Source organism: Siphateles boraxobius, unplaced genomic scaffold, assembly GCF_051911475.1.
Source record: "Siphateles boraxobius isolate OS27281-9 unplaced genomic scaffold, OSU_SipBor_1 41, whole genome shotgun sequence".
NCBI classification, from domain to species: domain Eukaryota; kingdom Metazoa; phylum Chordata; class Actinopteri; order Cypriniformes; family Leuciscidae; genus Siphateles; species Siphateles boraxobius.
The window spans coordinates 34079457-34096275 of NW_027509042.1; the positions used below are offsets into that span (position 1 = coordinate 34079457).

At 40.8% G+C, this 16819-nt stretch overlaps 1 protein-coding gene across 1 annotated transcript in view; it reads left to right on the plus strand.

Moving 5' to 3' along the window:
• Positions 1-5028: 5028 nt before the first annotated feature.
• The window catches only part of nomo (nodal modulator), a 74898-nt gene continuing 63107 nt past the window's right edge, over positions 5029-16819 (plus strand). Inside the window, exons 1-2 of the mRNA XM_077199207.1 lie at positions 5029-5205; positions 5691-5780. Coding sequence (XP_077055322.1) covers positions 5068-5205; positions 5691-5780 — 228 coding nt within the window. The 5' untranslated portion in view covers positions 5029-5067. The remainder of the gene's footprint in view (positions 5206-5690; positions 5781-16819) is intronic.

Genomic DNA, 16819 nt, shown 5'->3' on the forward strand with positions numbered 1-16819 from the left:
CAGAGGCTGTTCAAGTCACGTCTGCCGATCCAGAGGCTGTTCAAGTCACGTCTGCCGATCCAGAGGCTGTTCAAGTCACGTCTGCCGATCCAGAGGCTGTTCAAGTCACGTCTGCCGATCCAGAGGCTGTTCAAGTCACGTCTGCCGATCCAGAGGCTGTTCAAGTCACGTCTGCCGATCCAGAGGCTGTTCAAGTCACGTCTGCCGATCCAGAGGCTGTTCAAGTCACGTCTGCCGATCCAGAGGCTGTTCAAGTCACGTCTGCCGATCCAGAGGCTGTTCAAGTCACGTCTGCCGATCCAGAGGCTGTTCAAGTCACGTCTGCCGATCCAGAGGCTGTTCAAGTCACGTCTGCCGATCCAGAGGCTGTTCAAGTCACGTCTGCCGATCCAGAGGCTGTTCAAGTCACGTCTGCCGATCCAGAGGCTGTTCAAGTCACGTCTGCCGATCCAGTGTCTACGGACAAGATGGCCGCCTCCGAGTCAGAGTCTGTTCCTGTTCCCGAGCCAGTGAGTGTGTTGTCTGTTCCCGAGCCAGTGTGTGTGTTGTCTGTTCCCGAGCCAGTGTGTGTGTTGTCTATTCCTGAGCCCGAGCCAGTGTGTGTGTTGTCTGTTCCCGAGCCAGTGTGTGTGTTGTCTGTTCCCGAGCCAGTGTGTGTGTTGTCTGTTCCCGAACCAGTGAGTGTGTTGTCTGTTCCCGAGCCAGTGTATGTGTTGTCTATTCCTGAGCACGAACCAGTGTGTGTGTTGTCTGTTCCCGAGCCAGTGAGTGTGTTGTCTGTTCCCGAGCCAGTGTGTGTGTTGTGTGTTCCCGAGCCAGTGTGTGTGTTGTCTGTTCCCGAGCCAGTGTGTGTGTTGTCTGTTCCCGAGCCAGTGTGTGTGTTGTCTGTTCCCGAACCAGTGAGTGTGTTGTCTGTTCCCGAGCCAGAGTCTGTGTTGTCTGTTCCCGAGCCAGAGTCAGTGTGTGTGTTGTCTGCTGTTCCTGAGCCGGTGTCTGCTGTTCCTGAGCCGGTGTCTTCGCCGCCCTGGCGGCCCGAGGGGTCTTCGCCGCCCTGGCGGCCCGAAGGACTGTCTTCTCCGCCCTGGCCGCCCGAAGGACTGTCTTCTCCGCCCTGGCCGCCCGAAGGACTGTCTTCTCCGCCCTGGCCGCCCGAAGGACTGTCTTCTCTGCCCTGGCCGCCCGATGGACTGTCTTCTCCTCCGTGGCCGCCCGATGGACTGTCTTCTTCGCCCTGGCCGCCCGAACGACTGTCTTCTCCGCCGTGGCCGCCCGAACGACTGTCTTCTCCGCCGTGGCCATCCGAGGGCTCATCTCTGCCCTGGTCCCCTGCGCAACCTTCTCTGCCCTGGTCCTGTTCCCCTGCTAGGACTTGGCCCTCCTACCCTCCCCCAAGACCACCTCCGCTTCACCACCCTCCTGAACTTTAGTGTTTTTGTTTCAAGGGGCGTCGGGAGCCGCCCATAGGGGGGGGGCTATGTTACGTGTGGGTTTTGTTGTGTCTTGTATATCACGTGATTCCTTGTTTGTCATGTGACCCTGCCATGTGTCTTGTCTTTTGTTGTTGTTCAGTGTCCACAGGTGTTCCTCGTCCATGTTTATTAGTCTCCCCAGGTGTTTCTTATTAACCACGCCCCCTTGTTATCTTGTTTAGCTTGTTTGTCTGTGTATTTAAACCCCTGTGTTTCAGTTGTTGGCTGTCGGTTGTTGTTTTATGTTACTCCTGTCGTGTTCTGAGTTCCCTGGATTCCCTGTTTTGTATTTGTTTAATTAAATGTGCCTGCGATTGGATTCACTCTCCGTTTCATTCCTGACTGGTTGTAACAACATTAGTTCATGTAGGCTATTAACTAACATGAAATAACCATGAGCAATACATTTGTTACTGTATAAAAATACAGCTCTTTACTCTTTGTTCATTTTAGTTCACACTGTGCATTAACTAATGTTAACAAATATAATGTTTGACAATTGTATATTGTTAATTTGAAAGCATTAAAAGCGCAGTTTATTGTTTTGTATTGTTCAATTGATTGAGGTTGATATGGGATTTATAAAGTAATTAGTAATAAGTAGACCAATACTTTCTAGAGATAGTAATTATTACATTAATCACTGTTGAAGATGTCATTTGTAGTTAGTAATTAATAACTATTTTAGAGTAACTTGCCCAACTGTTATAATATCAGAGGTGAAACTGGGAAGAACTGTATGTTATTCAACCTAATTTTAATTTTCATGTAGGTGCAATCCTGCAGGCATTAAAAGAACTTGGCAGCAGCTGAAAATGAAATATAAAAACATAATTCAATCAGGTAAGGCTTGAGCATGGATGTAGGCTACCTGACTTTACAAACATTTGACATATTAAATAACTAAATAGCATCCAGTGTCTACCAGTGCAGCAGCATTTTTGACATAGGTCTAATTAACACAGTTAAATAGGGATGCTCCGATTGATCGGAAACCGATCATGTTCGGCCGATATTGGCTAAAAATAGATTGATCGGCGAACCCCAAAAGCGCCGATCAAAAAAGCCGATCACGTGACGTAAATTTCTCGAGCGACTTTTTCCCACCTGCATTCGTGGTGCACGGGCACACAACAGCAGAGTGGAGCTTGGCAGTAGCAACATTCTCCTTCACCGGAACGAATTGGGAGTCTCCCAACGGATTGTGAAGACCGTGCACCGCGCGAGCCACAACAGAACGCGGTATCTGCGCCACTTATCGCTGCGGCAACGAGCACTTTGATCACTTGATAAAAAAATCAATTTCAGCGCTGGATCGCCTCTTATTTAACAAATGAACAAAATGAATGCTCTGAGTTAACCGGAGATATTTTTATTTATTTGTATTGGTAATACAAATATTATATAAATACAATAAAACAAAACAAGAAGTAATTTTATACAATATATATTTTTAAATGAACATATGATAAAAAATCCAAAACCTTTTCAGGCATAATCTCATTAAATATGTCCTTTAATGAAGTAACTTCATAAAAGAGCATTCTGCTCAACTACATCAGACGTTCATAATAATAACAGAATAAACTTGCCATAGTTTTGTCCTTTTATCAGTAGCCAGTTTTGGTGTAACAAGTTGTACATTTTGTTGCCAATTAGTAAATGTAGTGGGTGTATTAAGAGGCTACAATTTCCAAATATGCCTAAGTGTAACTTGATGCCCTCCCATTAGGATGATCTGATGTGTGTTGGTCTGCCTGACCCCTCTTTGTTTGGAATAATTTAATGTTACTCTGCCTTATTTGGGAAAGCTGGCCTACAGTCGCCTTAAGACATCTCATTTTCTAAATACAATTAAATAAACACATTTCTACAAATGGTGCAAACTCTGCTAGATTATAGATAAAAGATTCCCATTCCCCTGCCATTCTGTGATCGGCAGTGATCGGCAATCGGCAGATCATGATTTTGGTGATCGGTAATCGGTGATCGGCCCCAAAAATGCTGATCGGAGCATCTCTCATTTGACTTCTACTCAGCCAACAGAAAGAAGGAAGAGGCTCGCAAAGATGGAGATGGAGATGCACAGGAGATGGAGATGGAGATGGCCCTGAGCCTGAATGCTGGAAGGCCAATGGCTGAGGGAATTCCCGGAGGGACCTCATCAGAGCCAGTCACTCCTGAAGATTCAAGTGCCTTCATAAAATGTAAGAGGTCTACATATGTGTTATTTTTTATATAGGCTGTTTTTGATATTTCCATATATATTACTTTGGGTTGAGTTTTTTTGTTGCTCCCAACAGATTCTGATGGAAATATCTGTCTTTTGGAGCCTCCTGTACAAACAGAACCCCAGACAGTTGTAAGTAGCCTACTCAATACACCAGAAATTATGACAAATAGTATTATAAAATGTCCTCAACCAAATGCTCATCTTCACAGGACGATGGGGATGAAGAAACAGTTTATGCTGCCACAGAGAGGCCTACAGAGGAAATGTTAATATGTGTCTACACATCAAACAATCTACACATTCACATTTCTTCACATTATTTATGTGGAGTAGCCTACAGAATCTAAGTTTATACCTAAGTATAAACGGATATTCTTATCTCTCCCCCGGCCCCAGAGTGTGGAAGAACAGTAGGAGGAAGGTCCATCAACTTCTGGTGCACAGATAAACACAGTTCAATGATGTTCAGTGAATGCCACAGTTTAATTCTGTAGAATTTGTTTAGAACTACATGATGTAACACTAATCTACAGCATTTTCAGTTGCCAGTTAAGAAGTTATATAGACTACATCTTATTTAAAAAATTGGGGGGAAAACAGCAATGAATAAATGTACCGAAAGAATGAATGAGGTGTTTAAACACTGCTTCCTCTTTAAAAAAGGGGAGGAGACCAAAATAAACTCTGGGTTTACGGAAGTAAACCTGCTCCTGACCAGCTTAGGTTCACAGAGTAAGTTACCATGGTAACTGACTCTGAGTATAAGTTACCTCTCTGTCAGAAACGGGCTTGACTTACCCTGCTTTCTCAGATTTGACTTACCTCCCATTCTGAAACAGAAAACCCAGAGTTTCCCTCATTTCAGGGTTAACATACTCAGAGTTTTCACTTAACCTCCTTTCTGAAACAGGCCCCAGGTTTCTAAAAACAGAATATTTTGAATGTGAATATTTATTATTGAATTAAATGCTAAAATTATGTGTGATTTTTTAAATTGAAATATTCACTGGTTAAATATGCACATGTGTGAAATTGCCTTTACAAATAATAAGCAGGATAGCATTTATCGGGATATAAGTGAACCATTCACCTTATTATTTGTTATGAGATATTCATGCGATAAGGACCTTATTCTGACGAATATGATCTACCCCATAGACATCATATGATCTACCCATGCTGGTTTTCGAGTTCCTCTCCTGAAACAGCCAATGAAAACAATTAATATAGGCACCGGTCGTGACTGACCAATAGGAATAAGCTAAAATGATTTGCCAATAAAATGATTGGCTGAATTCATTTGAGCCATGTTCACCGTACGTCAGTACGCTACACTAGTCCAGCACGGTACACCAGCGTTGCACGATGGGTGGAATTAAAGAGCTAGTGATTCTTATTCTATCTTTTTTGTATTTGACATTTGTGAAGGGTGCGGATGATATTTTGGTAGGCTGTGGGGGTTTTGTCAAGTCAGACGTGGAAATTAATTACTCTGTCATTGAGGTAAGAAAGACTTGAGAATTAGGGTTAAGAATGGTTAGCTGGCTGGCTAGCGCATGCAATTCCGGAACTAAACTGATTCTCTGATCTATATGTCATCTGCTCTCTTAAGAAGTAATTCCTATAAGTTGTAGATCGTATAATCTGTTGATCCGTCTGTCGTGAATGTAGCAGGTTGCATGACAGCTACCTAATATTTCAGCATTTAATATAATTATCATCACAGATCTGTCTCGGTTAATTAGATTTGCCTTAACGTTAACGTTACTCAAGTTAATCACGGAAACTCTGAATTAACTGCATATGTATATCCATTTTGTTCTCAGTATTAGCAAGTGTTTCATTTTTTTAAAGATTAAGTATGATAGTGTATATTACTATTTTGACGAAAATTGACTGAGATATGTAAATGCAATGGCACTGTAAAAAATAAAATGATTTTAAAATTAGTTTATGGCCAACCTTGATTATGTATGTGTTCTTTACAGATAAAATTGTACACTAAGCAGGGCTCCCTGAAATATCAGACTGACTGTGCCCCAATCAATGGTTACTTCATGGTCCCCCTCTATGACAAGGTACTGTAACTCTTAGAATGTCTTGTATTCTGAATCTTTTTCTTGAAATTTTAGATTGCCTCATCTGTAGTAGGGCTACACAATATAGAGGAACATGTGATTCCACTATTTCTTTCTAGATTTTAAACCATAAAAAACTGACATCTCCAACATGCATGTTTCCTGTTCATTCTATTTAAAGAACTAAGTAAAAACGACCTTCTTTAAAAAGTATCATCTATCATTAATGAAAATAAAACAGTAAAGAACATGCTTATTTTACATTATGTACTTGTGCAAAATGAGATCTACAACATTAATATAAGCAAATTATGTGGAGAGTGGAGCTTAAATTTATTTGACTATTAATCTCTTTTCTGCTTTTTCTATTTACATAAATCTTTCTTCATATTGCTTATTTAAAATTGTTTCAAGTTCATTTTAAAAAGTAGGCTTTATGGTGCAACTAAAACACTTCTGATTATCAGATTGAGTTCATGTGTAGATTATTTCTATGATAATTCAATTTATCACATAAAGGCCTAATTTTATTTTCCATACTTCACTGACAAAACATTTTTCCTATCTATCTATGTGTTCTTCTTTAAACAATGCACAAATTAAAGGCTATAAAAACAAACATAAATGTATGAATGCATTCTATACATTGTCTGCAGAAAATTTGTAGGCCAAATGTTTGGCAGCTAATTTGGCAGCAAGGCTATTTTAAATAACTATATGATGAATAATATTAAAGGAAAACTTAGAGGTAGACCCCTCATAGTAAATTATATTTAGGTAACTTATAATTTTTCATATATAATTAAGGAAATATTTATTATAGTATTATAAATATACTTGGGACAGGCTGAACTTGCTTGACTTTATATTCATTATTCAAATAAGAATATAACAGGAAAATGTTAGTGCATTTTACTACAATTGGTGATTCCAATCAAGTTTATTCTCAAACAATGATCATGTTTCGACCTCTTCTTTTGCATCTGGCTCATTTAAATTTAACAAAATTATGCCCATTGATGTTTATAATGCTATAGCTGATTTGAAGGAATATAGCAGTGCTGGTCCGGACGGGCTTGAGGCTAGGTATATTAAATTTGCGGCCCATGTTCTGATGTTTCCACTCGCTGACCTATTTAATCTGTCCTTGAATTCTTTTACTGTTCCCGCTACATGGAAATGTGCGAAAGTTACCCCTTTATGAAAAACTGGTGATGCTTCAATTATGAATAATTACCGTCCCATTTCATTTATATGTCCCATTGCCAAATTATTTGAGAAAATTAGTTTTAATCAATTATAAAAATTCACTATTCAGAATAATATCTTATCAGCATTTCAATCTGGCTTTAGGCTTAATTTTTCTACCACCACAGCTTTATTAAAGTTCACCAATGATATTTTTTCTGCTTGTGATATGGGACAGCTAACTGGTGCAATTTTCATTGATCTTTCAAAAGCCTTTTTATATGGTGGATCATTACATTCTTCTTGACAAGCTTTATGCAATAGGTCTGAATCAAAGTGCTTTATTATGGTTTAACTCTTATCTTCATAATAGAAGGCAGTGTGTTGCTTTTAAAGGTTCATTGTCTGATTATTTATTGGTTGATAAGGGTGTTCCTCAAGGTTCCACTCTAGGACCCCTTTTGTTCTCGATCTTTATCAATGATTTATCACACACCTGCTCCATGAGTAAGATTCACCTTTATGCTGATGATACAGTGATCTAGACTGCTGAGTCTGATATTCACCAGATTCAGAATAGTTTACAAGATGACTTTATTATGATTCAAAAATGGCTTCACAGGAACAATCTAGTGTTGAATATGGACAAGTCCTGTTGTATGTTGTTTGGGACGAGGCACAGAAGTCCATGTGCACTTAACTTAAAACTGTATTTTGCTAATGGGTCTTCTATGGTGAAATCTGAAATTTTTAAGTATCTTGGGTTGTGGATGGATTCCGAGCTTACTTTCAAACCTCACATTGATTATATCACAAAGAGAATATATGGTTGTCTCAGTACACTCTATAGATCTGTTAACTGCTTTACATTTGAAGTTAGGAAAAGGTTAATTTCCCAGTTGATATTGCCCATTATTGACTACGCTGATATTATCTACATGAACACTAGTGATGCTGCTCTTAAGCCACTAAATGTTGTTTTTAACTCTTTATGTAGATTTGTTCTGAGGTGTCCTTTTAAAACACATCATTGCGTAATGTATGCATCATTGAATTGGCTTCAGCTGAAATCAAGAAGAGCCTTTCATTGGTTTATTTTTATTTTTAAATGTGCCTACTTCGAATGTCCTTCATATCTGAGAGAACTCTTGGTTCCATGTAGTTCCTTGTATCCTCTTAGAGATATGCAATCTCTTGTTTTTACCGTACCAGGAATCTTTTCAGCCACTGGTCGAAAATCTTTTCACTACAAAGCTATTAGTGATTGGAATAATCCTCCTCTTTTCTTGAGGTCCATCTTATCTTTTTGTAGATTCAAGCTAACTTTATTTCAATATCTAAACACTGTGTGTGCATGCTACTGATGTTGGACTGAATAGGAATGCTTGTAATTTTCTTTTGTTTCATTGAATTGTTTAATTGACTTATCTCCTGTTGATTCAACCTCGGCTCTTCTTATGTGGTATCTTTTTGTTTACTGAATTTCCTGCACTATGGTTCCATTTGTATAATGAGTAAATGTGATGTGCTTTTGAGATAGTTATGTCAGAGCTATGATGTGTCTTAGTTTTATGGTAATGGGGTGAGCTGCTTAGTACCTAAATGTTTTTTTTTATGTTGTTGTTGTTTTTTGTTGTTGTTGTTGGTGGTGGTGATGTTGTGTTATGTCTATATGTATTGGACCCTCTTGAAAATGAGATGTTGCATCTCAAGGGGCTATCCATTAATAAAATTAAAATAGAAATTGGAGGAAAACACCTTGCTACCTTGAAGATAGATGACAGCATCAGGCAATCTTCTCTTGACAGTCCAGCTATCCTATGTTAGCGTTAGTTTGCAAGTTCTTTACTTGACACATGCATCACTGCTGCCACTCAATGTACAGAAAACGGGTGCATTTCTAGATGATTCTCTGCTCTTTTCATCTCCATAACTTTAACAATACATTTGCAACCCTTATGAGTTAATTTGTAATGCATCATGAAATTCAATATATTGTGCAGCAAGTTTCCCAGTGGAGTTTAAAATAATCATGTATTGTCATAGGACTCACAAATTCCTGCAAGCTTCTCTGATGGTGTAAATTGGGGCAAAATTCATTTTTGACATGCTCGTCTATTTTTAACTGGAACAGGAGTTGAGCAGGCTGAGGGACTGCCTGCCAGGCTCTTACAATGCAGTATTTCATCCTTATAACTGCAGCTTCACCTTAATTTACACCATCAGAAAAGCAGTTTCCAGTAGAGTAAATCACCGTTTGAAAGTAACATGGTGCTTAACCCTTGGGCATCAATTAAAAAAAGTTACACATAGCTACATAGAGGACAAAAATGTCCATGTCAAAAAACTGTCATAAAAATTAGAATCTTGGGAGCACATGCTTAAGTTTGGTATCATTTTAAAGAAGACCCGTGGCAGATTATTGCTGAAGTAAAAAAAAATAATAATAAGTAAATCCCAAAAAAAGTTATATAGGTTTAAGTTTATGAAAATTATTTATGAACATTATTTTATATAAAATATATATTTTATGAAACAAGTTGAACTCTAAAACGGCTAGAAAATCAGAGCCTTTTTTGATATCTCAAAAAAGTTGATTTCGGTAAGATTTTGTTTGGGCGCAGTAACAGATTTTCCCCATTGGGTGCCAGCAAAACTCCACTGGTGCACACAGTAATTGGATTTTAGATTTGCAGTTGAGTTCTTCTCTCTCAAATATTACAAGCACACAAAGACACATTTTTTTTTATTACACATTTTAACTATTTATTTCAGTCCACTTGAACGAAATGATTTACAGGGACATAAATACTACAGATGCAGTCAAATGCATGTACATAATCAAGGACCAGTGGCATACAGCAGATCTTCACAATATTTAGCGTCACTCAGTTGTTTATGGATACAAATAGCATCGTCTCCACCAGATATGACGGCTGCCTATAATAGCAGACAGAGCGCAGTACTTTGCTAGCCGTTTAGCCCTCTTTTCGGGCATCCCTAATTGTTGAAGCCCTCTTACAACCAGCCTGTGTGTATGTCCTAAACTGCCGAATATGAGCACAAGAAGTCGGCTCTGATAACCTAATTCTGAAATGATGTTTAGGAGTGATTGATATTTAATCATCTTAGTCAAAAAGGCTTCTTCCATACTATTATCAAAGGTACATGCAACCTCGACAACGAACACCTCGCTGATCTCTTCATTAACCACAACAATATCTGGTGTATTTGCAAGCACATGAGAAAAGGTTTCAGAACTATTACAATTCTGAAACATAGATGATTTTACACAAGAATGTTTATACATTTTTACAGCAGATGAGAAATAGCTTGATATGTCCTTCTCTATAAGATCCACTATTCTGTCGTGGCTTGCGATGTACATTCCTTTATAGGCATGGCAGCCATTCAAGATGTGTGGCAGTGTTTCAGTGATCTGTTCTTTAGTGTGATGCAAACAATGAGGTACCGGAGTTGTAGGAAACCAGATAGAAAGATTGAGTCTGGTTGGAAGAACTTGTAGTCTGGCTTTTACTGTAAAAATGATAATGTCCTCACTGAGTGCAGTATTCCTGAGAAATGAGTGAGAAACAGAGTGATCAGCGGAGGAGAGACACGCAAGTTTCCCCTGAAGGTTCAGTCCAGTCCAGTGATGTTTCTGGCGATGTTGGTGTAGGTCCAGGAGAGTTGGCCGGGCCCCTGTGGATATTAGGGTGTAGCTGTGACCACCGTTTGTGGCTGTGGCCCTGACAGAGGTCAGGGGGTCACTAATGATGTCCTCGGAGACCCTCGGTGTCTCGAGAACGTACTCCCTGAAATTGGTTCGAAGGTGCAAACGATTAACCGTTATCTCTGCACAAACTTCAAAAACGCAAACCCGCAAAAACGCAGACATCACGTGTTCAGTCGATAGGTATGCGCGTTTGAATATATTAGTGCGCAGGCGTGTAGTCCTTCTTCACAAATCAACCCTCAACAAACTACTTGTCTGGCTTAAAAATGTATAATAAAGAATTTTGGAAACACTTAATTTTACAGCACAGTACTTACATTGTACTTACCTAGAAAGTACTGGGTAATATAAGGTAAGTACATGGGTTAAGGTTATGTTAAGGGTAGGTTCAGGGTTAGTACCTAGTTATTACCCAGGTATTGTAATTACTATAATAAGTACATAGTATGTACATGGGAAACGGGACTGTAAAATGAAGCGTTACCCGAATATTTTGTTGCGTCTGCGTAGCCACGCGAAACCTGAATTATACTGACAACGTTTTATCTGTACAGAGGTAATGGGAAGCCATGCCTTCACAGGGGAGAGACTAGTTGACACTTCGTTGTGTCCAGGCGCTGGTCCTTCATCAGATCTAGATACGGCCTGGATCAAGCGGACTGCGGTAAACCTGGTGATAAAGTGAGAGACTAATATTAGCGTAGACGCCATCCTTCTTATGATGTACCAAGTAGATCAGGATATGGGAAGTGTTCCCAGTTCCGGCTGATCTAAACTATGCAGCCTAACATTGAAAGAGGGGTCAGGCAGACCAACACACATCAGATCAGCCTAATGGGAGGGGATCAAGTTACACTTAGGCATATTTGGAAATTGTAGCCTCTTAATACACCCACTACATTTACTAATTGGCAACAAAATGTACAACTTGTTACACCAAAACTGGCTACTGATAAAAGGACAAAACTATGGCAAGTTTTTTTCTGTTATTAATATGAACGTCTGATGTAGTTGAGCAGAATGCTCTTTTATGAAGTTACTTCATTAAAGGACATATTTAATGAGATTATGCCTGAAAAGGTTTTGGATTTTGAAAAATATATATTGTATAAAATGACTTCTTGTTTATATTTGTTTTGTTTTATTGTATTTATATGATATTTGTATTTTTATAATTGAATTTTTGCCATGAAAATAGCTTTGAATGCTGACATGGCATTAAATAAAATAATCTGAATCTGATGTAGTTGAGGAACCAACTACGTCAGATCAAAAAAAATAAAATACCACCACCACTTTTGAAACATCTCGCGGCACGATTTCCATTACACGAGAGTAGATGTTAAAACTTCATGCTGATTTGTACTCGGCTTTCGCCAAGATAAGCACCAACTAAGACGTAGCTTTACAGTAACCTATGCTTCTCCATCCATTTACGCTTCTTTCCATCTGGTGACGTGAATCTCCTTCTGTCTGGTGTTAATAGTGTATTTGCGCGTCAGCACACACAACGGCTGCAACCACAGTGCGGTCCCCCCATAACAACCCTCTGGATTGAGCGGAGTAGGGAACATCTCTAGGGTCTTCAAGTGGGCACCTTCCGTCCTCAGTGTTTCGTCGATTAGCCCACGACACCTCAAGAGGGCTCGACAGTGACTCTGGCGTCCCAGAGTCACCCCCCTCCGTCCCCCACTCAACTCAGCCCAGCTTACTGACCTCTACTTCCCTCTTGCTGCTGAGACCTAACCACAATCTCACAATCTCTCCGCAACCCAACCATACGCGCCAACCCGTTTGACTAAGGCTGTCGAGCCCCACTGGTGCGTTAATATGCAGTTTCAGTGGCAACGGTTCCGTATGGCATACCACCTACCGCAAAACACAATATCTGCCCAACCACCCGTCATTCACGCAATATACACAGGAACGTAATGACTGTAAATACTATACAACCTCTACAAATAAACCAACAGTGCTGCTGAGACCTAACCACAATCTCTCCGCAACCCAACCATACGCGCCAACCCGTTTGACTAAGGCTGTCGAGCCCCACTGGTGCGTTAATATGCAGTTTCAGTGGCAACGGTTCCGTATGGCATACCACCTACCACAAATCACAATATCTGCCCAACCACCCGTCATTCACGCAATATACAGAGGAACGTAATGACTATAATACTATACAACCTCTACAAATAAACCAACAGTGCTGCTGAGACCTAACCACAATCTCACAATCTCTCCGCAACCCAACCATACGCGCCAACCCGTTTGACTAAGGCTGTCGAGCCTCACTGGTGCGTTAATATGCAGTTTCAGTGGCAACGGTTCCGTATGGCATACCACCTACCGCAAAACACAATATCTGCCCAACATCCCGTCATTCACGCAATATACACAGGAACGTAATGACTGTAAATACTATACAACCTATACAAATAAACCAACACCCTTCAAGTTTTCAAGAATTCTACGAAACCGTGGCATGGCGGCCTGTACTCAGCCAGCTAGAATCTTTCCGTCTCAACCACAGCCAGTTGCTGCTCCTTTCTGCTGCTTCAGATAAGTTCTTTACTGTGCGACGCAACTCTTGACCACTGAATCCGACATCTCTGAGGAACCGGGTTGTAGAGTGTGCCACAAAACCTCGACAACCCACTTCCACTGGATAAACCTGGACTCTCCATCCTCGCTGTTCTGCTTCAGTGGCCAGATGAGCATACCGCAATTTCTTCCTCTCATATGCCTCATTTACCGCATCCTCCCATGGCACTGTTAACTCTATCAGTTGAACAATGCGTGCTGATCCAGACCACAAAACAATATCTGGTCGTAGGTTAGTGGTGGCAATCTCAGGTGGAAAAATAAGCCGTTGATCAAGATCAGCCAGCATCTTCCAGTCCCTAGCAGCTTCCAGTTGTCCTGGGCGAGAATTGGTGTTAGCACCTTTTCTTGGTGGTTGCTCGCCTGGGCGGAGGAATATTGTCTTCTGCGTGTAATGTTTTGCTAGAACAGGCGGCAACTTATTGGACATACTACGCTTGCCTTCCAATGCTAAAGCCAAACATCGCAATACTTGGTCATGGCGCCAAGTAAACCGACCTTGGCTAAGAGCCACCTTACATCCTGTCAAAATGTGCCTTAATGTGGCAGGTGATGAACACAAAGGACAAGAGGGATCCTCTCCTACCCAGAGGTTTAGGTTCTGCGGTGATGGGAGAACATCATATGTTGACCTAATAAGGAAACTGATCCTACTCTCTTCCATTGACCAAAGGTCTTGCCAGCCCATTTTTCGTTGTTCCACACTCTCCCATCTCATCCACTCTCCCTGCTTGGCCTGGGAAATGGCCTTTATACATCTCATCCTCTCCTCCTGCTTTCACATCTCGTTGACTACCAGCTTCCTCCTTTGAGCTGGGCCTGCCTTGTGCCATTTAGGAGGAGCTAAACTGAGCCGAATGTACCAATACAAATAAATAAAGACATCTCCAGTTAACTCAGAGCATTCATTTTGTTCATTAGTTAAATAAGAGGCGATCTAGCGCTGAAATGTTTTTTTTTTATCAAGTGATCAAAGTGATCGTTGCCGCAGCGATCAGTGGCGCAGATACCGTGTTCTGTTGGCTCGCGCGGTGCACGGTCTTCACTCGGACGCGCGCTTCAATCCGTTGGGAGACTCCCTATTAGTTCCGGTGAAGGAGAACTCATGTTGCCACTGCCAAGCTCCACTCTGCTGTTGTGTGCCTGTGCGCCACGCATGCAGGTGGGAAAAAGTCGCGCGTGTAATTTACGTCACGTGATCGAATCTATTTTTAGCCAATATCGGCCGATCATGATCGGCGGCCGATCATGATCGGCGGCCGATCAATCGGAGCGTCCCGTCAATTGGAGCGTCCCTATCTAAAGCCCTTGCACTCTTACAATTAACTTCAATTATAGTTTGGATGCGTGCCTCTAGTTCTGAAATCTTCTCCGTCAGCATGACTATCTCCCTGCATTTATGACATTGTAAGGCCGTCTAACTCGATCCAATGGCGGTAATCGAATTAGCGGTGAAGGTCTTTGCGTGTTACTGTCTTTTCTCGCGGCAAAGTATTTTTGGTTAAATGCAATACATTTTATCTTGTGTATTAACTCGTTTCATCTGACTCCATAAAATGAAAAGGTTTTTCAATGATATCTGTGCATCATTAAATATACTTTAATGTTTGACTATTCCTTTTAACTCCAATGAAAATAAAGTCAAAGTCTGTTAGAATAATCAAATATAACAATTTATTATGTCAGGTAAATGTATTCTTACAATTCCATAATCAATTGAAAGATAATCAACCATCAAATGTTCTAGAACAAAGAGGAAAATCCTTTACCCGACACTGTATGGCTACGGGAGCTGAGAGTCGCGAGACCCTCAACCACACGGGCTAATCTGAATACAGAAAACTGCCCTGAGCTCTCGTTGCATTTTCCTTATATAGCCAGACCTTATTTGATATGTAAAACTTTAGTGGAAATTTACTGTATTCCCCCACCATTACTGGGGGTAGAAGTTGACCATCTGCTAAGAATAGTGGAAATTAGCATTCATGAATTTACACCTTTGGGAGTGCCTAGAGACCACATTCCTTTGTGTGCCAGTTATTCCTAAACTCTTAAAAACCTTATTACCTTTTGTTTTACTTCTTTGAGAATGAGACATTTGTACCAGTTGCACCGAGACATTTCAAATAATACCAAACATGTATAAACCTTGATGAAAATCATTCACATTAAACCATTTAGATTCTTGTGTGAGTTTGGGAGATCTCTGCCAGGATGAAGAATGGGGGAGAGAAATGTAGATTAGGATGAGGGAGGTGAGACCTTCGTCTCAATAGTGCATGAGGGGGAGTTCAAATGTTAATTTCCTTTGTTTTCTCAGAGAGTGGCCCTCTCTTAAAGTCCTTAGAGTTTTTCCAGTCTTACAACATGTAAATCCTGTGCTGACAGAGAAGGCTATGCTATACATGTTACATGAAGTGCAAGTGACAATAAGTGGAGAAGATGACATGACTCACCATGTTTGTTGACTGATCCTACTCAGGCCATCCTTAAAAATATTCTTGTTTGCCGTAACCCAACCGACCCTGTCAATTTAGGACCGACCCAATTTTTATTTTTTTTCCCTTTTAGCCCGACCGACTTGCCGGTTGTATACTTGCGTTAAAGGGTTAGTTCACCCAAAAATGAAAATTATGTCATTAATGACTCACCCTCATGTCGTTCCAAGCCCGTAAGACCTCCGTTCATCTTCGGAACACAGTTTAAGATATTTTAGATTTAGTCCGAGAGTTTTCTGTCCCTCCATTGAAAATCTATGTATGGTATACTGCCCTTGTCCAGAAAGGCAATAAAGACATCATCAAAGTAGTCCACGTGACCTCAGGGGGCTAGTTAGAATTTTTTGAAGCATCAAAAATACATTTTGTTCCAAAAATTAAAAAAATGATGACTTTATTCAGCATTGTATTCTCTTCCGGTTGTGTTGTCAATCCGTGTTCACGAGGCCAGTGACGCTGCTGACGTAAGACGCTGCTGACGTGTTATCTGGTGTGTCCGTGTATTCGGGTTCAAATAAATATGTCTGGTTAAAAAAAAATGCAAGTCTTCCCCTGTGTCGAAATCCTTAGACATGTTTGCAAAGATTGATTTGTTTACAGCGTGCGTCTCCCTCAGACTGTAAACTAAGCTCGGGCGCACCAGATAACACGTCAGCTCCTCTTACGTCAGCTGCGTGAGAAAATGGATGTGTGGCGTGAGAGCGTGTAAAAAGTGACAAAATTGCGTCTCTCACAGTGAACTCGAGAGAGTTGGCGGCCCTGCAGATTCAGCTTGTAAATGTTTAACGGGGGTGTGCTTCTGCTGCTGCGGTCCTGCTCATTTGCCATGTTGTTTGTGTATCTCTATCATGGCAAGCGCTAAGCCCGGTCGGAACTACGGGAGCCCAGATGGGAGCGTCGGCGGTTGTTAAAGAGAAAACCGATTTTCATTAAAAAAATCGGCGTAAACTACACATTCGAGTTAATCGATAAAATCGATTTATCGCCCAGCCCTAGCGGACTCATGAACGCGG